The 26,240-nt window shown below is 40.8% G+C and overlaps 1 protein-coding gene across 2 annotated transcripts in view; it reads left to right on the plus strand.

Annotated features, from left to right (window-relative positions):
* Window positions 1-19,302, plus strand: part of LOC137631127 (choline transporter-like protein 1) — a 118,260-nt gene extending 98,958 nt beyond the window's left edge. For both annotated transcript variants that reach the window (XM_068362786.1, XM_068362787.1), the window contains 13 exons: window positions 64-156; window positions 309-515; window positions 975-1,194; window positions 1,471-1,590; window positions 2,173-2,295; window positions 3,210-3,316; window positions 3,642-3,768; window positions 12,913-13,039; window positions 13,687-13,853; window positions 15,379-15,474; window positions 15,927-16,019; window positions 16,481-16,603; window positions 17,540-19,302. In XM_068362786.1, the coding sequence (XP_068218887.1) occupies window positions 64-156; window positions 309-515; window positions 975-1,194; window positions 1,471-1,590; window positions 2,173-2,295; window positions 3,210-3,316; window positions 3,642-3,768; window positions 12,913-13,039; window positions 13,687-13,853; window positions 15,379-15,474; window positions 15,927-16,019; window positions 16,481-16,603; window positions 17,540-17,677 (1,741 nt within the window). In that variant the 3' untranslated portion in view covers window positions 17,678-19,302. The remainder of the gene's footprint in view (window positions 1-63; window positions 157-308; window positions 516-974; window positions 1,195-1,470; window positions 1,591-2,172; window positions 2,296-3,209; window positions 3,317-3,641; window positions 3,769-12,912; window positions 13,040-13,686; window positions 13,854-15,378; window positions 15,475-15,926; window positions 16,020-16,480; window positions 16,604-17,539) is intronic.
* Window positions 19,303-26,240: the final 6,938 nt, after the last annotated feature.

Below are 26,240 nucleotides of genomic sequence, written 5' to 3' on the forward strand. Positions count from 1 at the left end.
ATAAACTTGTATTAAGATTCCTCTATTTTCCAGTTTATTAACAAGGTTTTCTCTTTATTTCAGGTTCTTGGGGATGGGAAACATCGTCACTCTTGCCACCTCAGTCGCAACGGGACAGTCCGACGGGGCCACCTGTGTTGCTGAGTGCTCAAGTTCGTAAGTATCGCTTTTAAGTGATTTAAATATTGTTTCATTTGTACATTAGGGTATTATTTTACGCAAGGTGCCAATGTGAATGGAGCCCCATCCACTAGGCTAGTGGAATATTCACTGGTTGAATCATGATATACTCACTTTTCCCATTGTAGCACGACGCAAATTGGCTATCGCTGCATCCCAGTGAGAGTAGATGGGGCCTCAAACAAGACTGATGAGATCACGAAGGCTATCTTTGGTGTCAGCGCAGGAAACTTCTTCAGGGACGTTGGCAAAGATCTGGCGGCGTCATGGAAGGAAATTTTGTACATGTGTCTTGTCGGTTTAGCTTTTGCCATCATCATTACGGCGTTACTTAGGTAAGTCTTAGCATAGTTCTAGTCTATCTACAGTATATGTTTATTTTACTCTTCACTGCATTTTTTAACGTTATCTTCCTGTGATATCGATTGCCATTACCTCTGACATCGCAACTACAGTATTGAATTAGAAGGGAGGAATAAATGTGTTCTAATATTGAAACCACTTTTCCAAATCATATACTTGAAGACTGAAGTACAGTACTCTGAAGAAATTGCTTGATCCCTTTTCATGGTCTTGAGATGCCATTAACCAAAATCTAAGGTGTCGATTTATGGTAGCAATTGAAATATTTTATATCATGTTTATTACCCATAAAAGGAGTACTTTTGAATAAGTACTGTATATGTATGGATAAAGAATTAAACAACACCATAAATTCTTAGCTCCAGAAAATTGGAGACTGATTCCATTCATCAGAAATTTGTCAAAACATAAAAAGACCTTGTTTCCTTCAGATTTTTGGCAGAATTCGTGGTCTGGCTGACTGTGGTCATCATCATTATAGGTTCTATTGCAGCCACAATATATCTTTGGGTTGTTTGGCACCTCCGATCCAAAGAAGTCACAAAGATGGAGAATGACACAAGTGGAAAGTACTCCGACTATGAAAAGGAACTGATGAGGAAACAAGTCACCGGCTTCTTGATTGGTGCAATCATCTCATCTATATTTACCGTAAGATAGCACTCATTACTTTGTGATTGCATATCTTTAAAATATAATCATGATTTTACAATTTTGTACACCATTTGCCATTGCTGTCATTTTGTCCTACCTTTCTTGCTCAATGGGGTCAAGCATAGTACAGCCCTCTTTTTGCCTTCATGTATCCATAATTTTGTTTAAGTTATTATTCCAATCATCCCCTTAGGTGAAGTAATAAATCCCCTGTTAGCAGTTATTACAATGTGAAGATGATTTATAATTTTATGAATTTTATTTATCCCATAGATTCTAACGATCATTCTCCTGATTGCTATGAGGAAAAGAATCAAGCTGGTAATTGCTCTTTTCAAGGAGGCTGGTAAAGCCATTGCTTCTATGCCCTTATTGCTGCTACAGCCAGTGTGGGTGAGTTTCATTACTGTCTTATGTATAAAATTTTCACATTTAATGATAATAGGCAGCAGTTGACTGTCCTTCCTCATTAGACTTTTTCTTATTTTCTTTAAATAATGTTTTGGTAAATTATCCAAAGTACTATAATCTCTATCACTTGTCAGTCATTCTTGTTAAGTTAAGAATTTGGAGGAAAATTTTACGGTGTGACTTCTGAATTTGTCTATTTGGTTGCTAGCCCCTAAGAACATTATATTTTTTTGACTGCTTGGAATTAGTAGAAACATTTTGTTTGACAGGTGGAGGGTACTTAAATATTTCATCATATATCTTATAATTTTTTTTTTTAATAATTCAAAAATTACCACCATTTTAGAACTAAACTTCACTTGCTAAAACTTACATCTTTAATTTCATATTCATAAAGTCCAACTGGAACACGTAGCTTATCTTAACGTCTTATAATGCTATTCAGTTTCCATCCCATGAGTACCATTCCCATCTTACATTTTATAATGTTCTAACGTTTGACCCTGACCCCTCTGATATAACATGCCTCTTCCCATCGAGAAAAACTAAATCTTTTCCCTTCAGACATGCTTCTGGTTGGTGGTGATTTGCGGCATTTTCATCTTTGGAGTGTTTTACATAGAGGCATCTGGAGAGCCGAAGAGGGTGGGCCAGACGATACATTATGTTATTCCAGAATTCATAAAAGTAAGCTATGAGCAGATTTGACATTGTGGCAGTTAAGATGAAGGTGACATGAATACTCTCTTAGGTGTCTATCTGTATCGTACCTGTAAACTTCGAACCATTTAACAATTTATTAAATGATCTAATCTTTTTTTAGTGACAGTGCTGAATTTAAAAAAAAAAAAAAAAAAAAAAAGAAGAGGATAACCTATTGGCAAGTTCATCACAAGATTTGAGAAATTATGCATGTGTAAAATTTTTTTTTAAATAACCTCTTTATCTGGATTATGTTATCAGTTTGAAAAGAGAGATGCACTGTAGACATTTTTATTTGTATGAGATATTTCATCGTCAGTCTTGCAACCTGTTAGAGATGTCTGCTTGTGTCTGAGAGTGTGCTCCTCATATGGGCTTGTCAACTATTAGTAATATTTGTCCTTGTTTACTATACTGTCTTTTAGTGCTTTTCAGAATTCTGAATCTTTATCAGAATTCCTCTTATTCCTTTGCTTTATTGTTGTAGAGGTTATGTGTTTAAGGAACTTCCAAAGTTCCTGGTGTTTTTAAAGGAAAGTGCAAGTAAAAAATCATAGTAGTTTTGATGGCACCTGCATTCGTAAAAGATATGAGATAAAATTGTTTCTTATTCCGGTAGTCATACTAATTGCATCTTTGTATATATGAAATACAGCTTAAAGAATGAAGATTATTGGAGGTAATTAAGCTCAAATGATGTAGAATAAGGGGGTAACTATGCTAACTGCATCCCTATATTTGTTGAAAAATTAAACTTGAATAACTATAGTATCTGAGTAACTATCCAAATCACCATGATAGAAGTTTACAATCTCTGATTTGCATTTTCCATTGTGTTGGTATCATGTTTGTGTTTATTCCTTATGCTCACATGTTTACATAGTCCCTTCTCATTTCAGGCAATGAGATGGTACCACTTGTTCGCATTCTTTTGGATAAGCCAGTTCGCTCTGCACTGTCAAGATCTGACTATAGCTGGGGCTGTGGCCCTTTGGTATTTTGCGAGGTCAGTAGAGCAGCCCAATCTGTCTTTTTAATATTTTGCTCTTTAGTTTTACGATTGTCAGCTCCACTGTTTATAGTGGACAAAAATAAGTAAAAGAAAATTGTAAATGGAAGTGATTTAAGGTAATAATTTCCTTATTTTATGTTTAATTATCATTGTTTAGAAACTATTCAATATTACTTTATGTTGAGAAAATTGAATTAATGACAAGTGAAAATAAAAATGGCATATTAAATTACTGTACTTTTTCCTTGATATAAATTTTACTACTTCTATTATTATTTCATGTAGAGGTAAACTGCATTATCTTTTTCTCCTCTTTCAGGGACAAAAAAAATTTGGGATGGCCAATCCTCAAGTCAATGAAGAGGCTGTATTTGTATCATCTTGGATCTGTTGCCATTGGCTCTTTCATCATTGCCATTATGAAAATGATACGATTTCTGCTAAAGGTGAATTTGTTGTTGTTTTTTAAGCATTTGAGAAATTGTGATTAAGAAAAAGAATGATTAATGTAAATTTTTGCAACTGATATTAATCTTGTCTATTGTATTCCAGTCCAATGTATCTATTAAAAAGTAGATATAACGGATTTTGAGCGAAGCGAAAAATCTATTTTTGGGTGAGATTGCCATGTCGTCCTGATGGAAGGTTCTTATAGGTAGCTTTCTAAGGGATATTTGGCTACAGTGATATTCCCAGAGAATTAACCTTTAGGTCTCCAGAATTCTAACTCCTTGCGCGAATATCCTTAAAATTTCTCTTAAGGATATCGCATATATCAGGAGACGTATATCTTGATACGACACATAGCAATCTTCACCCCGAATAGCGTTTTCGTTTCGAGGGGAAAGAGTGGCAAAAATAGAAGGGGAGTCGTTATCAAGGTTACCCTTCCTCCCATGCTACCATTGAGTATCTAGATGGCGCTGTATCCAAGATGGCGCTCATTCCTTGAAGCATTGAGCATGGTGCTACAGATATAGTAATTTCGGGAGGGATCCTGCCAAGGCCTTTTCTATAGAAAAGGAGGGTGGGTCCATCAGGACGACATGGCTATCTCACCCAAAAATAGATTTTTCGCTTTGCTCAAAATCGGTTTTTTGGGCTCAAGCCATGTCATCCTGATGGAAGTTTACCAGAGAATTACTAGAAAGTACTGTATCTGTGGATTTTCATAGGTGCCTTAACCTTGGGACAATTTTTCTATGGTCATCTGAACCATTGAGACAAATGACATTACCGCTATCCGTCATTACCACTAATCATGGACAATGTTAGTGCTTCCTGCCCCCTGCAGGGAAGAGTCATACTAGACAGTAGAAAAGGGGTCTCAAGGTTTGCATATATTGTATGAACAAACATAAGTATCCACTAGATATACAAAAGTTCTCACGGTTTGTATATGTTGTCGGAACAAGTAAGTGTCAACTATATCCATTGTTTGTAAGCACACAATAATATGAGGTTTACTTAAATAAATAAGTAAGAGAACTCTGGCATATTTAATGTTCTAATTGCAGGGCGAAATAAGACGCAATTACACTCTAATAGACATTTATTTCGAATAAATGACCACATGGAATAACGAGTGTAACGAGTGTAACGTGTTAAGGGAATTATACGGACAACGTATACAGAAAATATTTTTCTCCCTGAAAGGGAAGAAATGATGAGTGCCACTCTAAATTTGAAAATTTTGATAAATTTTCCTAATATTATTTCTGTAAATGTTGTATACTATCAACACTGTGTACTATGTACACACGGCACAAGTGTTACCTGTATAATTCACACCTGAGATTTTGAACAGTCTTAGTATCACACTCACTTAAAAGGTATCACACTGGAAGTGTCAACACCTTTTCACCCTAATTGATAATCCCAATCAATTAACTGTTCATCGCAGCACTAGACAACAGGTTTTAATACACTACCTGCCGCCACCACATAATACTTCAGTTCGTGGACTTGCTTTGCGTAGTGTTTGTAGAACACTCTGGATGATTTCCATTCAGTATATGAGCGAAGACGCTCAAAGTCCATATACTGAAAAAAGTTCGGTGATGAAGCAATTTTTCTCGGATCATAACCTGCGGGTGTACTGTCAGGATCCGCTCTGCGAATGAAGTAGGTGAGCATCGCCCTCAGTTGTTTTATGGATAAGTTTGATCCTGAAGTTTCTCCTTTGAAGAGCTGTCCTCCCCTGAAGTCTGAAGTTCTACGAAGATAGACCTTTAGACAATCTACTGGACACAGCGAGACATCTTCCTTCAGAGGGCAGATTCTCCAGGGACCCCATCTCTTAGTCGGTAGTTCGTTTTGGCGAGAAAGGCTGGATCAGGAACGAGATTCAGTTCTCCCACTTCTGTGAACTGAATGTGGCCCTCATTTCTTGATAGGGTTACTATTTCACTAACTCTAGCCCCTGAGGCTATAGCGAACAGGAAAATAACCTTCTGGGTTAGATCCTTGAGAGAACAATCTTCATTGTTCACAGATGAGGCATAATGTAGGACCTTGTCCAAAGACCATGAAATGGGCTTCGGGAGCTGCAGGCCTAAGTCTAGCGCATGCCTTCGGGATCTTGTTAATGATTTCGTACGTCAGGTCCACTTGAAAGGCGTATAGAAGAGGTCTAGTCAGAGCTGACTTGCACATAGTTATCGTGTTGGCTGCCAGACCTTGTTTATGAAGGTGGATAAAGAAGGACAGACGGAAGTCTATTGAAATTTCTTTCAGTCCTTTTGCTTTAACAAAAGCAACCCACTTTTTCCAAGACGATTCATATTGTCTTCTAGTTGACTTAGACTTGTATTCTTCTAAGAAGTCTATACTGCCTTCTGAGATCCCAAATCTTTTCTTAACCGCTAGGGCGAGAAAATCATGAAATGAAGGTTTTGGGTTCTCTGTGATGAAGCGAAGACAGTCGGCTTTTGAACCCGTTGAGATAGTGCTGGGTTCGGTACAAGGACCAGCCTCAGCCTCAGCTCCATCACTAGAGGGAACCAGTTGCTCTTGGGCCACTTGGGGGCCACTAGAGCTGCCGTTCCCTGGAAGGATCTCAGCTTGTTGAGGACCTTCAGCAGGAGATTGGATGGAAGGAACAGGAAATTCCGGGTCCATTCGTTCCAAACTAGGGACATGGCGTCCGTTATCTCCTCTAGAGGGTCGTCGTATGGGGCTACATATCGAGGTAGTTTCTTGATGTCGCTCGTCGCGAAGAGGTCGACCTGCAGTTCCGGGACTTGTTCCAAGATGGAAGAGAATGAGTCTGCGTCTGGGGACCATTCTGACTATCGGCTTGAGCCTGAATAGAGCATCCGCCTTCACTTTGCAGAACCTTTGTAAGTGAACTGCTGATAGGTGCCATCTCTCTAGACAAAGGAAGGCTAATATCACATGGATGATATGGGACGATCTCGAGCCTTGTTGGTTCAGACATCTCACTATCACTTCGCTGTCCAAGATCAGTCTGATGTGGACTGATCTGCGAGGGGAGAGTTTTCCCAACGTCAAGAGGACTGCTATGGCTTCCAAAATGTTGATGAGAAAGGCCTTGAACAGAGATGACCAAGTCCCTTGGACTTTCCTTTGATGGGAGTGAACTCCCCATTCTTCCGTCGAGGCATCCATGTGGATGGTCATCGACGGCAGAGGTGATTGCAAGGGCACGGTCCTCATTAGACTCTTGGCCTTTGACCATGGGTTGAGAAGTGATCGTAGTAAGGCCGGTATCGGTCATTTTAGATCTCTTCGAGCGTTTGATGCGTATCTTCTCCAGACTCCTGACACATCTTACAGCAGTGCTCTTAGCACTGGGTCTGTTACTGCTGCGAACTGGAGAGAGCCCAGTACTCTTTCCTGTTGGCGTCTTGAAATCCTGTCGGATTACAGTAGTCTCTTAACAGACCCTACGATCTCCCTCCTCTTCCCTGAGGGAATGGAGAGACGATGTGACCTCAGGTTCCAATGGATTTCCAACCATTGAAACCCTTGAGCTGGAGAGAGTCGAGACTTCTTGAAGTTGATTTTGCATCCCAGATGTTCTAGGAACTGGATCACTTCTTTGGATGCTTGCAGACAAGCCGTTTCGGATACTGCCCACACCAGCCAGTCGTCCAGGTACGCTGCTACCTGAACGCCTTCTAGGCCTAGTTGTTGTACAACTGTGTCTGCAAGTTTCATGAAGATACTTGGGATTATGTTTAGTCCGAAGGGTATGGCTCTTAGAACATACTTTATCTTCTGTAACTTGAATCCTAGGTAGGAGGAGAGGGGGCGACTGACTAGAAGGTGCCAATAGGCATCTGTCAGGTCTATCGAGATTGTGAACGCCCCTTTTTGTAATAGGGTCCTTATGTGTTGAAGGATTAACATCTTAAACTTGCTGTTTTTTATGAACTTGTTGAGTGGTGACAAGCCCAGAATGACTCTTGGTTTTTCTGAGTCCTTCTTGGGAACACAAAACAGCCTTCCCTGGAATCTGATGGACTTTGCTTTCCTTATAACCTGTATGCTCAAGAGCTATAGGGTATATTCTTGTAATGCAGGGTTAGAGTGTTGGAAGAATTGAGGAAATGATGGTGGAGACTTGTTCCGTTTCCATCCTAGTCCAATCTTGATTAGGCCGTGGGCCCAAGGATCGAAGGTCCAATGATCCTGAAATTGTTGGAGCCTCCCTCTTACCGGAAGCGTCTCCTTGCTTCGATTGATCGGAGGGTTTACCTCCTTGACCACATCGTCCCTTACCTATTGAGGAATGTCTAGAGGAGCCCCGTCTGGATCCTTTACCTTTCAACCAAGAGGTAGTGGTCTGCCTCTCAAACCTGGGGTTAAAAGCTGGTGACTGGGCAACCAGCTGTTGAGGCACCACTTGGAAGGTGGTCTGTGTTTGGGCCACCACTTGGGGCACCGCAGTCATAATAACTGTGGGATGTTGTTGAGCAGGCCGAGGGGGAAGTCTAGACTTCTTCATCTTCCTTTTAGGTTGGGGACCCGCATCCAGGGAAGACATCCTCTTTGAAGAGATGCCCCACTTCTGGAGAAGGTTCCTATTCTCTGTGATGGCTTTCTCGACTACCTCTTTGACTACTTTGTTCGGGAAGAGGTCTTTACCCCAGATGTTAGAATATATCAGCTTCCTGGGTTCATGTTTCACTGTTGCAGCAGCGAACACAAACTCTCTACAGGCTCTCCTAGCCTTCATGAAAGCATACAGGTCCTTTACTAGGGTGGCCATATGCATTTTGGCCAGGACCATGGGCATGTCTGGGGTACTTCGTTGGCCTGCACACATCTCTATGCAGTTTTGTAGGAATAAAGAGGCCGCAAGTCTCTCCTTCGTCTCTTGTTCCATGCACAAGAGAAAGTCAGAAATTTTAGGGAGATTCTCGCTAAACTGTCGTTCAGCGATGTCCGTGTCCAGTTTCCCTACTGAGAAGGTTAGGTGGACTTCCTTCCATTCCTTCTCCTGCATGGGCAAGGCTAACGACAGTGGCCTGCACTCCTCTAGTGCAGGGCATGGGTTGCCTGTCTCCACTGCCTTGGCAACAGATTTAAATGCCTTCAACGTAAAGGGGAAGATTATTGAAGCAGGAGCAAGAAAGGTAGGGTGTTTCTTGCTCAAGGCGGACACTTTCGACACCGAATAGCCCTCCTTACTCAAGCTACTTGACAAGAGAGCCTGTGCCTTTTCGTGGTCGAAAACCATGACCTCCTTCGGTTCTGTCTCCTCTTTTGGCATTGGTTCATGCTTCAGTCGAATGAAGCAATCAGGATAAGTGTTAAAGCTTGGCCAAAACTGGATGTCGTCTAAGGGGACAGCTCCCATCTTCTCTGAGATGTAGAGTTTGCCGTTCAAAATCAGCATAAACTCCGCATACCTCCAGGGATTGGTTTTGGAGCAGGTCGGGAGATCTTGGCCTCTGGGTCACTTGTATGACCCTCTGGAGGCGATAAATGGAGCTTCACGGAGCTCTCTCTCGAATTTCGCTTCCCTTGCTTCGCCTCGTTTGCGAATGTTCTCCATTAAATCTGTAAGATGGGCCAGTACCTGGCTCATGTTGTCCAATGGAGAGGTAGAAGGCGAAAACGTCGAGGGTAACGGTTCCGGTGCCGGCACAGACGGAAGGAACTCCGACTCGACATCATCATCTTCTTCCAGAGGTAGAGTAGACTCCTCCTCGGGATGATCCTTTAATAGATCCTTTTCAGTGTCCATAGACACTTCCGACGTCCTTACCTCCTGGTGGATGTCCATACTTTGCAACGCCTCCCTTACCTCCATCTCGATGGCAATCTGGACGCAGGGAGGTCCGGGTCGTACTTGGGGCACGACAATTTCACTACCCGCTTTCGGGAACAGCAAGCTACGCATCCTATCGTTAGGTAGGTATGGTCCCGGAGAGTTCTTTTGGAACCCTCGTACCCACTTGCGCAGCTTTTCTCGTGCCGCATCCCTCGACTCCGTTGACGGGGTCGTCGAAACCTTCGGTCACCAAGGTCCGGCAGATATTGCAGACTTGGGGGTCCCAGTACTGCAGGGTTTCGGTAATACTGGGGGCCATGAGACCTGCACGCTTTATGACCGTAGAAGTTCCTACTCCTATGGTTGCAGAAGATCGCATCGCATTTCATCTGGGGTTCCTCCTGTAAAGAAGGGAAAATAAAATGAGTATGCGATTGTTTATCTCACGTGATAAACAGATATGCAAATATTCATATTTCAATCATTACAGCTTAGGATAGTTAGCTAGAAAGAAATAGGGAAAGACACATACTTGTGTATCCCTCCCAGCCAATTGCTGTGACCTCCCCCCAATATTAAAGATACTGTATAGAGTTTCCTTTATCAGGGCAACTCAAAAGAGAAGGGTTCTAACCTCTAGGGATAGAAAAGTGTACACTGCCACTGACCCTTCTAATTATCTAATATTGTGGGGTAAGTATTAACTGATTTCCAATCAAAGTATTGAAGGAATTCTATTCTTTCAATATAGGATTGGTCTCAGCAAAAGACTGTAAAAGGGTACACAAGGTATGTTGGAAATTACCTACTGTATAATAAATACTGTAGTTTTCTGTTTGTAGTACATACTATACTGCAAATATACTAGCTACTGTATAATAGTTCAGCCTGCGTGTTGCCAGCATGGCTAGCACCTAGCGGTACAGTCCGGCCGGCATGTCGCCGGCTGGACTAGAAATTAGAAAAGACACATATTTGTGTATCCCTCCCAGCCAATTGCTGTGACCTCCCTTTCCAATATTAAGACTAGAGTTTCCTGATCAGGGAAAACTCAAAAGAGAAGGGTTCTAACCTCTAGGGATAGAAAAGTGTACTACCACTGACCCTTCTAAACTATTTAATATTGTAGGGTAAGTTATTAACTGATTTCTAATCAGAGTATTGAAGGAATTCTATTCTTTCAATATAGGATTGGTCTCAGCAAAAGACTGTGCAAGGATACACAAAATATGTTGGAAAATAACTACTGTATGATATATACAATAGTTTTCTATCTGCAGTATATACTGTACTGCAATATACTGGCATGTTGCTGGGAGGGCTAATACCTGACGGCACCGGCCCAGCCGACATGCTGCCGGCTGGGTTAGTACCTGGCGGCACTAGCTGACAGAGAGAGAAAAAGCATGGAGTGAAGGGCTGCCTTATTAGAATTTATGTTTACAATAAATAAGGGTGTAAGTATATAACCTTACTGTACTGCCTTCCTCCAGAAGAGGGTTCAAATGGAAGGGGAGAATGCATCATTCAGGCTTCCATCCAGCCGTAAGATCCGTTGCCGGCATTGCCGGTTTCAGGAATGTGGATGGCAGTCCAAGGGAGGACTGGAGAACCTTCAGCAGCAGAAGGGTCTCCCACCGGGAGCCGTCATAGCCGGCACAACCTTCCCGGAGCCTTGTATCCATAAGGGAAAGACTGAGTGACTAAACAGCTGCTTATGTAGGAGCCCGGCCGGGCCCGCATCCCACCTGGCAAGCGGTGAGATTGCAGGACAACGGCCACAGGATTGCGATGGCTAAGTCATCGCTAAAGGACAGAGAGGGTAAGGGAAAAGGGTCCTGTATCAACTGTAGAAGAAGGCGGCAGAATTGCCGCCACTTCCACTCAAGAGTGAAACAATGTTTCAGTATCGGCGCCATCCTAGGGGGCAGAAGAATAACTATTCTTCAGCCTAGGGTCTGCCGAATCTATCAAGTGTAGAAGAAGGCGGCAGGATTGCCGCTGCCTCCACACAAGAGAGAAACAATGTTTCAGTATCGGCGACATCCTAGGCAGCAGAAGAATACTATTCTTCAGCCTAGGGTCTGCTGACACAGGACTAGTCTTCTAGACCGCAGGGGAGAAGGTGGCGGCATCATAGTACCACTTCAGGTGCGGCCTAGGGAGGCTTAACCTCCTATGCCGGCAGGGGAGTGACTACTCACCCTGCTGCTCTGCCGCCGGCAGAAAGACTGAATACTCTGAGGTTCTGTCGAAAACCAAAGCCGGGATCTCGCCGGCAAAGGTGGGAGACAGAAAACCCTAGCCTAGTCAAGCCGGAGTGTATGGCAAGATCAGATAGGGTGCACACAGAGGGAAGGAGGGATTACCCTTAAATCTCCACAGGAGACAAGTATTGAGTTATATAATTCTAGGAGATGTACTATCTCCCGTTGAATCAATAAAATGATACACGAGGGTAAACGGGGATAATGTCAGAAAGTATACTACAGCGCCTAGGCTGGGTAGCCCAGCAAGAGAGGAGATCTCGGTTACCAAAATCACTGAAACTCTAACGTATACAATCGACAAAAGGGAGAGGAAATTATGCATAAAATATATATCTTTACTAGTATAATTGAGCCTAAATAGCTTTCATAAATTATTAATACTATTACAACCGGGAAAGTCGTTCTGCTAACTAAATAACACTTGCATAACGAACGACAGCACCCATGGCGCCTCTGGTGACAGGCCTAGCTCCTTAACACAATAAATTACTCTAATTTCACTGTGAAGCAGGAGCTAAAAATTATACATTGTAAAGAATAAATACTCAACTTTCCAGTGGCAAAAGAAGCTGGAGATTGCTTATTGAATCCTCTCAAAAGCGATCAAAACGTTAGATCAACAGGGAACACCACCGTGCAAAATTGCTACAAAAATAGGAATGAGCGCTATCTTGGATACAGCGCCATCTAGATGCTCGATAGTAGTACGGGAGGAAGGGTAACCTTGATAACGGCTCCCCTTCTATTTTTGCCACTCTTCCCCCTCGAAACGAAAACGCTATTCGGGGTGAAGATTGCTATGTGGCGTATCAAGATATACGTCCCCTGATATATGCGATATCCTTAATAGAAATTTTAAGGATATTTGTGCCAGGAGTTAGAATTCTGGAGACCTAAAGGTTAATTCTCTGGGAATATCACTGAGCCAAATATCCCTTAGAAAGCTACCTATAGGAACCTTCCATCAGGACGACATGGCTTGAGCCCAAAAATATATCATATATTTATTTATGTATTTATGTACTATACTGTACTGTATATCAGTATGTATGAGTCTTGATTTCTCTTTTGAACAGAAAATGGAGAAAAGGCTCGGGGGAGCCAATCCTGTATGTGGATTCCTTCTGAAGTGTTGCCAGTGCTGTCTCTGGTGCTTCGAGAAATTCCTCAAGTTCCTGAGTCGAAATGCATACATTGAGATAGGTGAGGAAATGCTCTATACATTCACTGAGGCAGACACCCTTCTATACTGTATATGCTTGTACAGTATTATTATTATTATTATTATTATTATTATTATTATTATTATTATTTCTGGGCTCAACCTTTGTCACTCCGTGAAGTGCTCCTTATAGCACCATTTCTACGGTATAAATACTGCTAAATATACCAGAGAAAAAAGTTGCATGGAATGCCAGGAATATACCCAGCTCGCTCACCCTTATAGGGTGTCGGTATAATAACTGGGGCTTGTGAAACCACTACCAGAGTTCCCTTACCAATTAGTCTTTTCCTTCCTCAATATCCCCCGTTACTACGAGGTGCCGTTCTCTACAGCTACTGCCCCTTATTATTATTATTATTATTATTATTATTATTATTACTTACTTACTTACTTACTAAGCTAGTTGGAAAAGCAGGATGCTAGAGTGCAAGGGTTCCAACAGGGATAAATAGCCAAGTGAGGAAAGGAATTAGGGAAATAAACTATAAGAGAAGTAATGAACAATTGAAATAAAATTGAAACTTTATGAATTGTAATCTCATGTCCTGCAGATTATTCAAAGTACAGAATTATTTTTTCAAGAAGATATTTACTTTAAATTTATTCCTATTTATAATTTTTCCAGCTATTTATGGGTACAGCTTCTGCAAGGCAGCCCAGAAGGCCTTCTCTGTTATCGTCAGTAATGCCTTCAGAGTGATGGCTATCAATTACATCGGGTCATTTGTCCTCCTGTTGGCAAAGTTAGCTGTGGTTGTCCCAACGGTTTTCATTGGCATTGAAATTATGAAGGTAAACCAAAGCATTATTAAAGCTAAGCAGATAACTGTAGGTAAATACTTTTAAACAGAGGGACGGATAGACACACACATGTACATAGAGAAGGTGATTTATGTAAATTTGTTTGAACAGATTAGCACAATCATAGGTAAATTTTATTTATTCAAGTGACCATTACAAGGACAGGTCCCTGATGCTTCTATTAGTGTTATATTCTCACTACTACAATACTGATTTTTCAGATATTGTTATTTTATTGAAAATAAAGTTTGGTTAAGTGGCTGGATGTCCTTAACATCCTATAAGAGCTAGATAGTATATGAGATAAAGTACAGGTGGATATTGATAATTAAATTAAGGTATGAGTGCATGAAAGGTCTCAGTTAAAGGATTCTTTTTTAGTTAGTCAATCAGAGGATGAAGCACCAGGGACTGGTGTCTTTTTAGATACTTTTCTTTTGTGTATTTGTTAATGTATAAAGATTTACTAGTGTTGAAAAGAGAAAGATGTAAGGTAATAATAATTATGATAATAATACTATTATTATTATTATTATTATTATTATTATTATTATTATTATTATTATTATTATTAGCTAAGATACAATCCTAGTTAGAAAAGCAGGAGCCTATAAGCCAAAGGGCTCTGACAGGGAAAAATGCCCAGTGAGGAAAAGATTTAAATAAACTATCTATGAGAAGTAATGAACAATTAATATAGAATATTTTAAGAGCAGTAACAACACTGAAATAGATATTTCATAAATAAACTATAGAGCAAGACTTAAGTCAGCCTGATCAACATAAAATCATTTGCAGCAAGTTTGAACTTATGAAGTTAACAGGAGAGGAAAGATACTAATAGTAGGTGTTTTATATTTGATTTGTTCATTTTACAAATGGTTCTGCAATCCGTTTTGACAGAAATACTCTAAGTCACATTTTGAGGCTCTGAGTCATTGAATTATCATTGTCCAGGCATTTCTATGACATGATACAAAACGCACCACAGTACTCTACTTTTTTTGTACGATATAATTATCTCTTAATAATGACAGTACATTTTGATAATGACATGATGTTTTTATTTCGTATTATATGGATCACATTTTTACTGTACTGTTTCTCTGTTATTTCTTTTGGATCAAAATTCATAATTTAAAATGTAGAATACTTTCTATAAAAGCTCATGAACAGGCCATCAAAAAGGATATACTGTACAGTACCGTAGTGATGTAGTAGAATTTTTATCGAGTAACCAAATTCAGCGTTTTTCCATTACTTTTGGATACCGTCTTGTAAACTTTACATTCAGGTACTCACCAATAAATATTTAGTGTATTTGTATAGGTAATTGTAGGCACACACATTTACATATACAGTACATATGCAGTATTTATTTATTCCTGTATTTATGCAAACTACTGTATGTAGAGTATGTGTGTTTGTGAAAAAGATTTAGATATACAGTATGTACCATACAGTTTTTATATATAAAATTACAGTAGATATATCTTGAATGGTTTTCTTCCCTCAGACTATAGATGGAGTTGTAACCTACATATGGGTGCCAATTCTATTAGCATCCATCTTTACGTTCTTCATCGCCCATTGCTTCATCTCCGTTTATGAGGTTAGTCTCTTTCTCTCCCTATCTCATAGTTATAAAAAATCTTTACATTTTTCTTTATGCAGCTATTGGCATCGTAACCTTAACAGTACATTGATTATGTACGTTATCTTTCATGAACAGCTCAAACCTGCCATGCATTTTAGATACTGTACATTTATTTGAAAAAAAGCTTAAAATGTATAAATTCATGGATAGTACAAATACAGTGGAAACAAGTAATTTATATTTGATTTCTTCATCTATGGTATCTTTTCCTTTCATTCCTCTATAATCAGTCAAGCCATGCATCAGCTCAAAAAATTCTTAAAAGATTCTAGAAAGGAAAGTAAATAAGATTCTTATTTTTCTTTGATGATGACACGTATGAACTGCCATAGTATCAAAGGTTTATTTACCATTATTGTAGTCTTGACTGCTGTATTCTCATGCCTCCCCTTCCTCTTCTCCAACAGATGACGATAGATGCCCTGTTCATATGTTTCTGTGAAGATTGTGAGATGAACGACGGTCTGCAGAAGCCGTATTTCATGAGCAAGGGACTGATGGTAAGGAACCAAAGATTCGCCAAAGTTGGGAAAAATGTTTTGCGTATTTTTTTCTTTGTCGTCGTATATTTCTACCTAGTAAACAAAGCATTGCATATTGTTGGATGTACTGTACACAAGTATGCAGTATGTACATTTTTACTGTGTTTAATACACTTGTGTACATTGTAGTAATGATAATATGGAATTGTAACACATTGTTATTCCGGACTAGCTGTTTCTTTAAACTAGTCACTTTCTAATCTACAAATATTGATAAAATCTCCATATCTCAATTCATTTGACAACACATGTTAGTTGTGTTATGATATTTCCATAATTTTCACACACACATTCAACTGAAAGCTTATGGCAATCGATGATTGCAATGTGTAGAGTCGGTTTTTAATGCGTAAATTATAAAATGCTATAGGTTTCTCATACTGTAAATTGTCCCTTAGTTTAATTTTTTTCTCTTGTAGAAACTTGTCGAGAACAGCAAGAAAGCTCTTGATGCATTAGAAGCCCGTGAAAAGGAACAGCAGCAGCAGGCATGGACGACGAATGTTGTTCAGCCGAGCAATGTCCAGCCGAACAACGTCTACGTAAGTTGAGAGACGAGAGACGTTCGGGGCCGAAGGCAATTTTTCTTTAATTTTTGCCATTAAGAATCAGAAGGAAACTTCGCTTTATGTTAAGTGCTTAATTACGTGATTGTTAATGTTTCTTGTTAAAAAGAGTGTTTATTTTTGTTATGCTCAAGGAAGCTTTGACATCCCATCTGCTCATAACTGGAAAGATATAAAGTGAATTAAGTTTGTGTAGTTTATAAGTCTTATTGTTTTAATTGTAAAAATAAGTGTAATTTTAAGTTGACCAGATTGCTGTCAATTATGGAATGAGTGTTGCAAGAAGGACTAGTTTGGGAAGCATTATTGAGGAGAAAAAAAGCATTTTCATGTGTTGCAGTACTCTGAATGCCAGGGTAAATTAAGTTCAACATAAAAGCTCCTACTTGTAGAGGATAACTTTTTAAAAGCTCCTACTTGTAGAGGATAACTTTTTTTATTTTCAAAGTCGAAACTCGTGAAAGGTTTTATGGAAATTAGTTAAACAAAAACATTTCGCATAATTACATCAAGAAATACTGCCTGAGAGTGTGTGAAGATAGAGCTGCAATTAGCAAAAATCTAAAACCTGATTTAATTTACTCTGTGATACAATAAGAAAAAATACCTTGAGGAGTTGGTAAATTAAGTACACTCGATACTTTTTACAAGAACTACAGTAATATTGTTACAAATGAATTACTATAATGGAAACATACATTTCTACATAGTACAGCCTATGCAAGAACTGTGAACTACATCAACTTACGAAAACAGATTACTGTATGTTTCAGAAACAATTGGTAGGTGAAGTACAATGTAAGGACAAACAAGTGTTCCTGTAGTTAAGGCCTAAAGTATTTTTCCCCTTGGTACAAAGAAAAAACCTTGTCGTAAGACTTTACAAGATCCTTCTCCATCCTCCTGTTTCAGGGCATTCCCGTGGCACAACCGCCCCCTCAACGTCCTCCAGGATACGTCCATGGAGGGATGACACCCCTCCATCCTGCCTATCCAGCCAACTCTATCCCACCATCACCTTCACACCTCCTTGCACCTCCTGGCCAGTAGATGGCCGATAGTACTTTGTAACTAAAGTTAAAAAAAAAAATAGAATGGAAGGAACACATTGTCGCATGTCATAGAAGAGGGAAAATTGTATTTTATATGTTTTTAATTTAAATCTTAATTAAGTCATATTCTTTATGTCGTGAATAGATTTAGTTGTGGAATTTGATATACCCAAAAGAATAGCAGGTATTTTTTTAAATGAGGTTTGAAGTCTACCAAAATGGCATTTATTAGAAAATGCTGCTGCCTCCAATCTGGGTTCATTTTATTTGTAAGTTTTGATTAAGATTATCTATAGAATTTCTTTGAACTTTGGTAATCAGCTTTCTTAGTAACAAGAAAGGTAGAAACATCTGTAACTATACAAAACTTACCAATTTATTTTCACCTCTTAAAAAAGAAGTGACTTTACTGAATTATGGTTAAATGCCTTGGAAATAAGAGAATTCCCATTGAAATAAGTAGCCGAAAAAGACCCAGTAGTCACATGCAGTCATTAGGTATTACGTTTGGTAGGTAGGTGATATAGGTGTGATATATACGGGTGCCTTAGTGATATACATGCCATGTACACAGGTACACATATACAAAAAATAAACATTTAACCAGGATGCTTATGCTCATGCACAGAAGCACGCATTACAATGAATAATTTTTTTCGGAAAAGTATGTATATTGTACAGTACTTACAAACTCAAGAATGCAACATGGCATTAAGCCCAGGTTAGTGTAGGTCCGTTATGACCCATGAGTATTATTCTCTCTCTCTCTCTCTCTCTCTCTCTCTCTCTCTCTCTCTCTCTCTCTCTCTCTCTCTCTCTCTCTCTCTCTCTCATTTTGTTTTTCTCTTGAGGATGGCCAAAGCAGATAGAAATATGCATGGGCCGATCTCTTTGATAACCTGTTCTTGGATGCATTGAAGAATAGCCTAAATTAATTAACATATTTATCATTGACGACCAGCTTGGGATAGTGATTTTTCTCAGAAAGTTGGAATTGATATTTAAAGGTGAGAAACTAGGATTACTAACCTTATAGAGGAATTTACTTTAATCTTTTATCGCCAGAAGAGAAAACCATATTAATTTGGTTAGGTTGTGGATATAATCAGACTGGAAATGGTTTGAGACAGCTTTTGTCTCTCTCTCTCTCTCTCTCTCTCTCTCTCTCTCTCTCTCTCTCTCTCTCTCTCTCTCTCTCTCTCTCTCTCATATGATCTTTAGATATATCTTAAGAGTGTTCTTATTGCACTGTTGAAGACACAGTTGTGTCCTGGTTGTGATCTGTGTATTCTATCTGTGATAGCACATGCGTTGATGCATGCTTAGTCTGAATAAGCAACAATTTCATTACAGCTTACAAGTGTGGTTGTTGCTTGTTCAATATTTTTCTACATCATTGTTTGAATTTGGCAAAAACCAACACACATCCATACTTTCATAAAATATACACACATGCATAGCAGTATACATATGCATACCTCAAACTTGTTCAGTGCTTTAGAAATTTTTTTACAGTTTAATCATCGACTGGCAAACACTAAGAGCAAATTAATTTTAAGGATCATTTATAACCAAAGGATTTATTGATTATTTCCAGTCAATGTGTGAGTTCAAATGAGTGTTTTAACTTACTGAATATATATATATATATATATATATATATATATATATATACTGTATATATATATATATATATATATATATATATATATATATATATATATATATATATATATATATATATATATATATATATATATATATATATATATATATATATATATATATATGTATATATATATATATATATATTGTATATATATATATATATATATATATATATATATATATATATATATATATGTATATATAAATATGTACTGTATATATATATATATATATATATATATATATATATATATATATATGTATATATATATATATATATATATATATATATATATATATATATGTATATATGTATATATATATATATATATATATATATATATATATACAGTATATAAATATATATGCGTGTATATATATATATATATATATATATATATATATATATAAATATATATATATATATATATATATTATATATATATATATATATATATATATATATATATATATATATATATATATATATATATACTGTATGTATATATATGAAACTGAAGAATACAGTTGGAAATTTCATTGTGTGAGATGCATGTTAACATTATTCTAAGTTGGATAACAATATAAACATGCAAGACCTGACATAGAGGACGGAATACGTCATCTGTATAGTAAAATGAGAATACGTTGATTCATCGCAAAGTAGCCACTGCTGAAATTGTACCTGATTGACCTAAATTCGACGTAAGTAATTGTGAGTGTACTGTTTTGACTTTTAATTGTGGAACAAGTTGATGTCTTGTAGTGTATGTCATTTGTAAGACCTTGTTTGAGGTTTGATGTTTTCTTGTTTAGTGTTATAGTACAGTACTTTATTGTATGATCATTGTCAGACTAAATTGAGAAGGGTATTGTTTTCACTGCATTCACACCTTTGCTCATTTCCTTTTAAGGATGTGAAACTTGATTAAAAAAAGAACTGAAATAGCTGTAGTTCTTTCAACGAAGTACAAAATAAATGTAATTTTCATTTTGGAAAATATAATATGAATTATCCCATCAGAATGAAGCTCAGAATTTGCCAAGCAGATAATATGGAAGTTACTGATTTTCATATCTCTCAAAATTCTTTTCCCAAATTTTTTATGGATTCTTTAATATTTCATGGGGGAAATTTTGTACTTCAACATAGAGACTGAAATCCTGTAAACATATGTGTTTTAAATATCATGGAATTTTTTTGCAATATTTTAAAAGACTATAAATTCACCTTTCATTTAAACTGTTAGAATTTTCAAACTGATTGGTTATATTTTGTGAGAACTCCCTCTTGTGATTAGATTAGAAACCTAATTATATACCACAATATGTATTGTAAAGTGCCTTAAAATTTGAATAAAATATGTTTCATCGTTTTGTCTTTACTCCATGCCTCAATGAAGTATAAATACCAAAAGCATAACTAAGTATTCTAAAAAAGAAAATACTTAGTTCATTTTTAAATTACAAATAATTGGAAATGTTTGTTTTTGGTCCATGACAATCATGAAGCTGGAACCAGAAAAATGAAGACTAGACCAACTAATAAATCAAAATTTTTTTGGGCTCAAGCCTTGACGTCCTGATGGAAGGTTCCTTCAGTAGCTTCCTAGGGTATATTTAACTACAGTGGATATTCCCAGAGAATTAAACTAAAGGTTATCACAGAATTCTAACTTCTGGTGCAAGTACCCTAAAGGTTTCCCTCTAGGATATCGTATATCAACAGGGGACGCATGTATGAACACGCCACATAGCTATCTGCACCCCATATAGAGTTAACACTTCGATATGGAAAGGTGGCTGAGTAACTGAGGAGCCGTTCCAAAGTTACTCTCATCCGTGGCTACTTTTGGTACTCGAGACGTAAACAAACGGACGCCATTGCTAAATGACATCACGTCCGTCCTCATCCTTTCACCTGTAGCTTCTACGGTAAGTCGGATTTTTCCCAAATGACTTCTTTATCTGCTTACATCGCCGTAATGTCGCAGCCTTCAGCCTCGCCTTCTTCTGGAAAGTTGAGTACCAGGTCCTAGTATTGTTTAAATAAGCTCTGGCCGTAAAGTAACTTCTACTTTTCGTAAAATATTGTGTTTTGTGGCAGAGCTGTGCCGATGCCGGACGAGCCATTTTACGGCGCCGCTGTTCATGTTGCATGCTTTATTTAGTTAGCCAGAACAGCCTTCTCCGGTCCTTTAACTAATTAATATTATTAGTTATTTAGTCTTCATAGCTAGGGAATCATTATATCGTGTTTTAGCGCTCATCAGACTACGGTCGCTGTTCGACTCCATACTAGATCGCTAGCTTAGCCCCTAGCCTGGACAGCCTAGTGCTTGTTTTCATGCATGATATATATTAGTGTTCCTAAGTTAAGTTATGAAGATTGTGGCATTATTAAACATACTATTTATTGTGATGTAAGTGTTTTCGCCTTCGGGGACCATATAAGGGACCGAGTTGATTGTGTATCAACCCCCTCCTAACCTAATGTAGGAACCCTTGTATGCTCCCTATTCCCCGTACCTGCGGGTAATTCCCTCTGGGTAGACTTGCTTTCCCTTCTATATAGGGGGATCTCGTCTACAACCAGAGTATTTATCGCTTCTCTGCCTACCCTAAGGGAATGAACCCCCCTTAGGGTCGTGCATGAGACCTTAGGAAGGGCTCTGCCCTTCCTCCAGTTGCACTTGGTTGGGTTACCCTTCCTCCCTGCAACTAGCGATGTGTCTTTCAGACTTTCCTAGCCTAGGAGTTAGTCCTCCTACTCTAGGTTAAGCTCTGGGGGTAGACTCTGTCTTATTATAGTTTGGGACAGTACATTAGTACTGTACTTGATATGGGCTACCTATCCTAGGTTAGGGAGCGTTCTCCCTTGCCTTGGTGGCCGCTCTCATACAGAGTCTCCCCATTTAGAAAGACCCCTTCTTCTCCCTCCCCACCTATCCCTTTGGTGTAGGCCTGACTACACACCTCTGTCCTTAGTCCTACAACTCCTCCCTTGGGTGGAGTGGTAGGGCTAGCCTTGTTCTCCTGCTGAGCTGGCCGCTCTGGTACACATACCCTTCATAGCGTTCTATGGGGTTGGTTGCCGGCGGCGGGCCTGCCGGCGGGGAATTCCCCCTCTTTGAGTGCCCTCTATCCCTCCCTTGGGTTACCTCAGGCCCCCGGCCGTCTGCCGGCTCCCTGCCGCCGGATGTTAGGAGTATCCACTCCTATCATGAGTGCACTCTCTCCGGAGGGATGCCGGAGGGGTATAGGATTTTACCCCTTCCATCCCTCCTTACCTTTTTCTCTTTCTATCTTGGTGCCGGTCCCTTGCCGTCTCTACTGCCGGCGATAACCGCCACTACCTCAGGTGACCTTCATTCATAAGATACCTTCCCCCTCTAAGACGTCAGCCCACCGAGTGCCGGAGGCTGCCGCCTTCCGTCGACATACCGCCGACGTCCCACCCCTTATATTTACCTAGTAACAGCCGGCCGACTTTCGGAGTCTGCCGCCCACATGCCAGCATTGATTGCCGGCAATCTAGGTATACACCCATATATATATCTCTCTTATGAATTGATCCAAGGTTCACCATGCCGTCAGCCTTCGGCTGCCGGAGCCGCCGCCCCTGCCGGCGATCCGCCGCCCCTGCCGGCGATCCGCCGCTGTGCCGGCGGTCGCCACTGTGGTATTATCTATCTCGGTTACTCAGTGTGTCTGCCTTGATGCCTTCCACCCTGCAGGACCGGCCTCCGGTGTGCCGTCGGTCTGCCGGCGCCCCCTCATGAGACGCTAAGGGACATGTACCCCTTCCCTGGCTGCCGGCAACATGCCAGCAGTCAATATGTTGCAGCCAGATAGCCTGGCCACTTCCATATAGGTATTGTTATACCAACCAAAATAGTGGCTATGCTGCTTGATTGCACATTACAACAATTCCAGCATATTCTGTGTGTCTCAGTGCAGTCGATTGCCGGAACCTACATTTTCTAAGGGGTTTATCCTATTTTCCCCTCTTCCCCAAGGCTCTGAGTGGTCTCAGACCCTGGTACACTCTGCGGACAATTCCTGTTAAAAGCCTAGCTTGGCTCATCCATCCGGATTTCCCTCATTGTGACCCTTGGGTCCAAAGGAATTGTCTACAGATAAGGTTACGGTAACCGGCTGGGCGGGATTCACAAGTAGTATGTGTCTACTTCCTTTCCCGCTCATCAATCTTGAATATTAATATGCTATTATAGATTAAGTTATTCTTAATTTTAGAGTAATGTAAGTCATTCTTATGCCTTCCATGTACTCATGATCTCTTTCTTTTACAGGAGGAGTACATGAAGTGCGAGAGCAACTTCTGCGGAGTGAAGCGCCCGGACTTCTACGGGCACAAGGCGTGCCGGACCCACGCCCCCTGCGCCGCCAAGAAAGGCGACCTTAAATTTTGGGACCCGCAGAACTGTACAGTCTGCAAGAGTCTTCTCGTTGAGGCGTTTGACGATCCTCCTACTGCGGCGGTAAGGGACATCGCTAGAGAGAAGCTACGTAAATGGGTGCGTGGCTTCCAAAAGAACGCCACTGGGCCGTATCTTCCCAATGAAGACTTGAGGGCTTTGCTTTTTCCGAAAGCATCCAAGGACTTGGTGGTCCCTCGTGAACAAATTCCCACCTTCCAGATCGTGGTCGAACCCGACGTCGTCATGGCACAGTCCATGCGTGAGTGCCATCTTGATTCCGACAACGTGGAACGTATGTCGGAGGTGTCTGAAGAGACGGAGAAGAACCTCATGGGCGAGGAGCTCGACTATGAGGAAGATCAGGTGGAATACCCTAATTTGGAGAACGAGGTCGCTCCTGCTCCCCCAGCAACTCCTGCACCGTCCGAGGAACCTGTTTCTTCGACTTCTGCCACCCCGGACCCTCTTCCATCGGCCACTCAAGAGGTCTTCAGAATGATTGAAGCCCTCATGGACAAGAAGCTGCGCGAGACTCAGGAGCAATTCCGGACGACTCTCGTCGGCTTCAAACAACCGAAGAAGATTTCGGTTAAGGACCTCCCCACCTGCTCGGAAGCTAACCCTTGGAGATACGCCGAGCATATGCCAATCACAACTGGCAAGATCTATATCAGTGAAAGGGTTGGCTCTACAGTATTTTGTTGGAAGAAGTGGAATTCTTCCCGAATTTCGAGGCTTATCCGGACTGTTACGTCCGGCTCAGGTCCGAACCAGCCTCAAAGGAAGAGACCGAACCGAAGGAAGTGATTGTGTTCGATCTCGCGAAGGCCCAAGCTATGTTAGCTCAGGCAGTGAAGAGCCGGAGTTTCACAAACTCCAAGATGCCGGCACTTAGTAAGAAGCATCCAACCTTCGTTGCGCCAGCTACTGCGACCTTCCCCTTCATTGAAAAGGCCTTCACAGCGGTCATGAAGGCTGTGGAGGAAGGGAAGCCTTGCCCTGCACTGGAGGAGTGCAGACCCTTCTCCATTACTCTTCCCCCCGATGATAGGCACTGGAAAGACATCCAGTCGACCTTCACGGTAGGAAAACTGGAACCTGATGTGGCCGGTCGTCAATTCAATGAGGACCTCCCACGGCTGAACGATCACCTCCTTCGTAGGGAACAGGATACGAAGGAGAGACTCGCCGCTTCGCTGTCCCATCAGGTACAGCTGGAACTCATGGCCGGGGATACTAGAGTCCCGGACTTTTACATGGTCCTTGCTAAGTCGCACCTGGCGACCGTGACCAAGGACCTATACAGTTTTCGCTAGGGCTCGTAGAGCCTGTAGAGAATTCGTATTCGCCAGTGCAACGGTGAAACACGAACCCCGGAGACTGATTTCCTCCAATATCTGGGGCAAACATCTCTTCCCGTCTACCTTGGTGAAAGAGATAGTGGACAAAGCTGCTACGGAGAACAGGAACCTTCTCCATAAGTGGGGCATGTCCCGAAAGAGGAAGTCCTCTCAGGACGATGGCCCTCAGCCTAAGAGGAAATCCTCGAAACCCAGACCCCAGCAACGTCAACCGAGACGACAGTTTCCGGGTCCCGCTACTCCCCAAGTGGCTACACAGCCACAACAGACCTTTCAATTGGTCCCCCAGCCGGTGGTGTCGCAGTCGCCGGTCTTCACCCCTGCCTATGAGCAACACTCGACTACCTTTCGACCCAAAGGTAGGGGCTCAGGCAGAGGTTCCGGCAGAGATTCTTCTCGCCGTCCCTCCAGAGGCAGAGGAGGAAGGGGAGCTAGCGGCCGAGGTGGCAAACCCTCGGGCCACCAGAAGCAATGAAGTGCTTCCGGTGGGAGGAAGACTCCGCCAATTCCAGGATCGTTGGACCTTCGATCTCTGGGCACACAGCATCGTCAAGAAGGGACTGGGCTGGAGCTGGATTCAACCACCCCCATCCTTCCAGCAATTCTTCCAACAGTCAACCCCCCTCCTGGAAGAATATGTCTTGGAACTCTTGAACAAGAAGGTGATCAGGAGGGTAAAGTCAATCAGGTTCCAAGGGAGACTCTTTTGTGTTCCCAAGAAAGACTCAGACAAACTCAGAGTCATTCTAGGCTTATCCCCCTTCAACAAGTTCATTGCGAACAACAAATTCAAGATGCTGACTCTGCAACAAATAAGGACCCTTCTGATTCACAGGGCCTACACGGTCTCCATAGACCTGGCGGATGCCTACTGGCACATTCCAATGAATCACTACGCTTCCTCCTACCTAGGATTTTGACTCCAAAGGAAAAGTTACGCCTTCAAGGCCATGCCCTTCGGGCTCAACGTGGCTCCACGGATCTTCACCAAGCTGGCAGACGCAATCGTCCAACAGCTACATCTTCAGGGCGTCCAAGTGATGGCCTACCTAGACGACAGGCTAGTCTGGTCGACATCGCCCGAAGATTG

The sequence above is a fragment of the Palaemon carinicauda genome, chromosome 39 (genome assembly GCF_036898095.1).
Source record: "Palaemon carinicauda isolate YSFRI2023 chromosome 39, ASM3689809v2, whole genome shotgun sequence".
Taxonomy (NCBI): domain Eukaryota; kingdom Metazoa; phylum Arthropoda; class Malacostraca; order Decapoda; family Palaemonidae; genus Palaemon; species Palaemon carinicauda.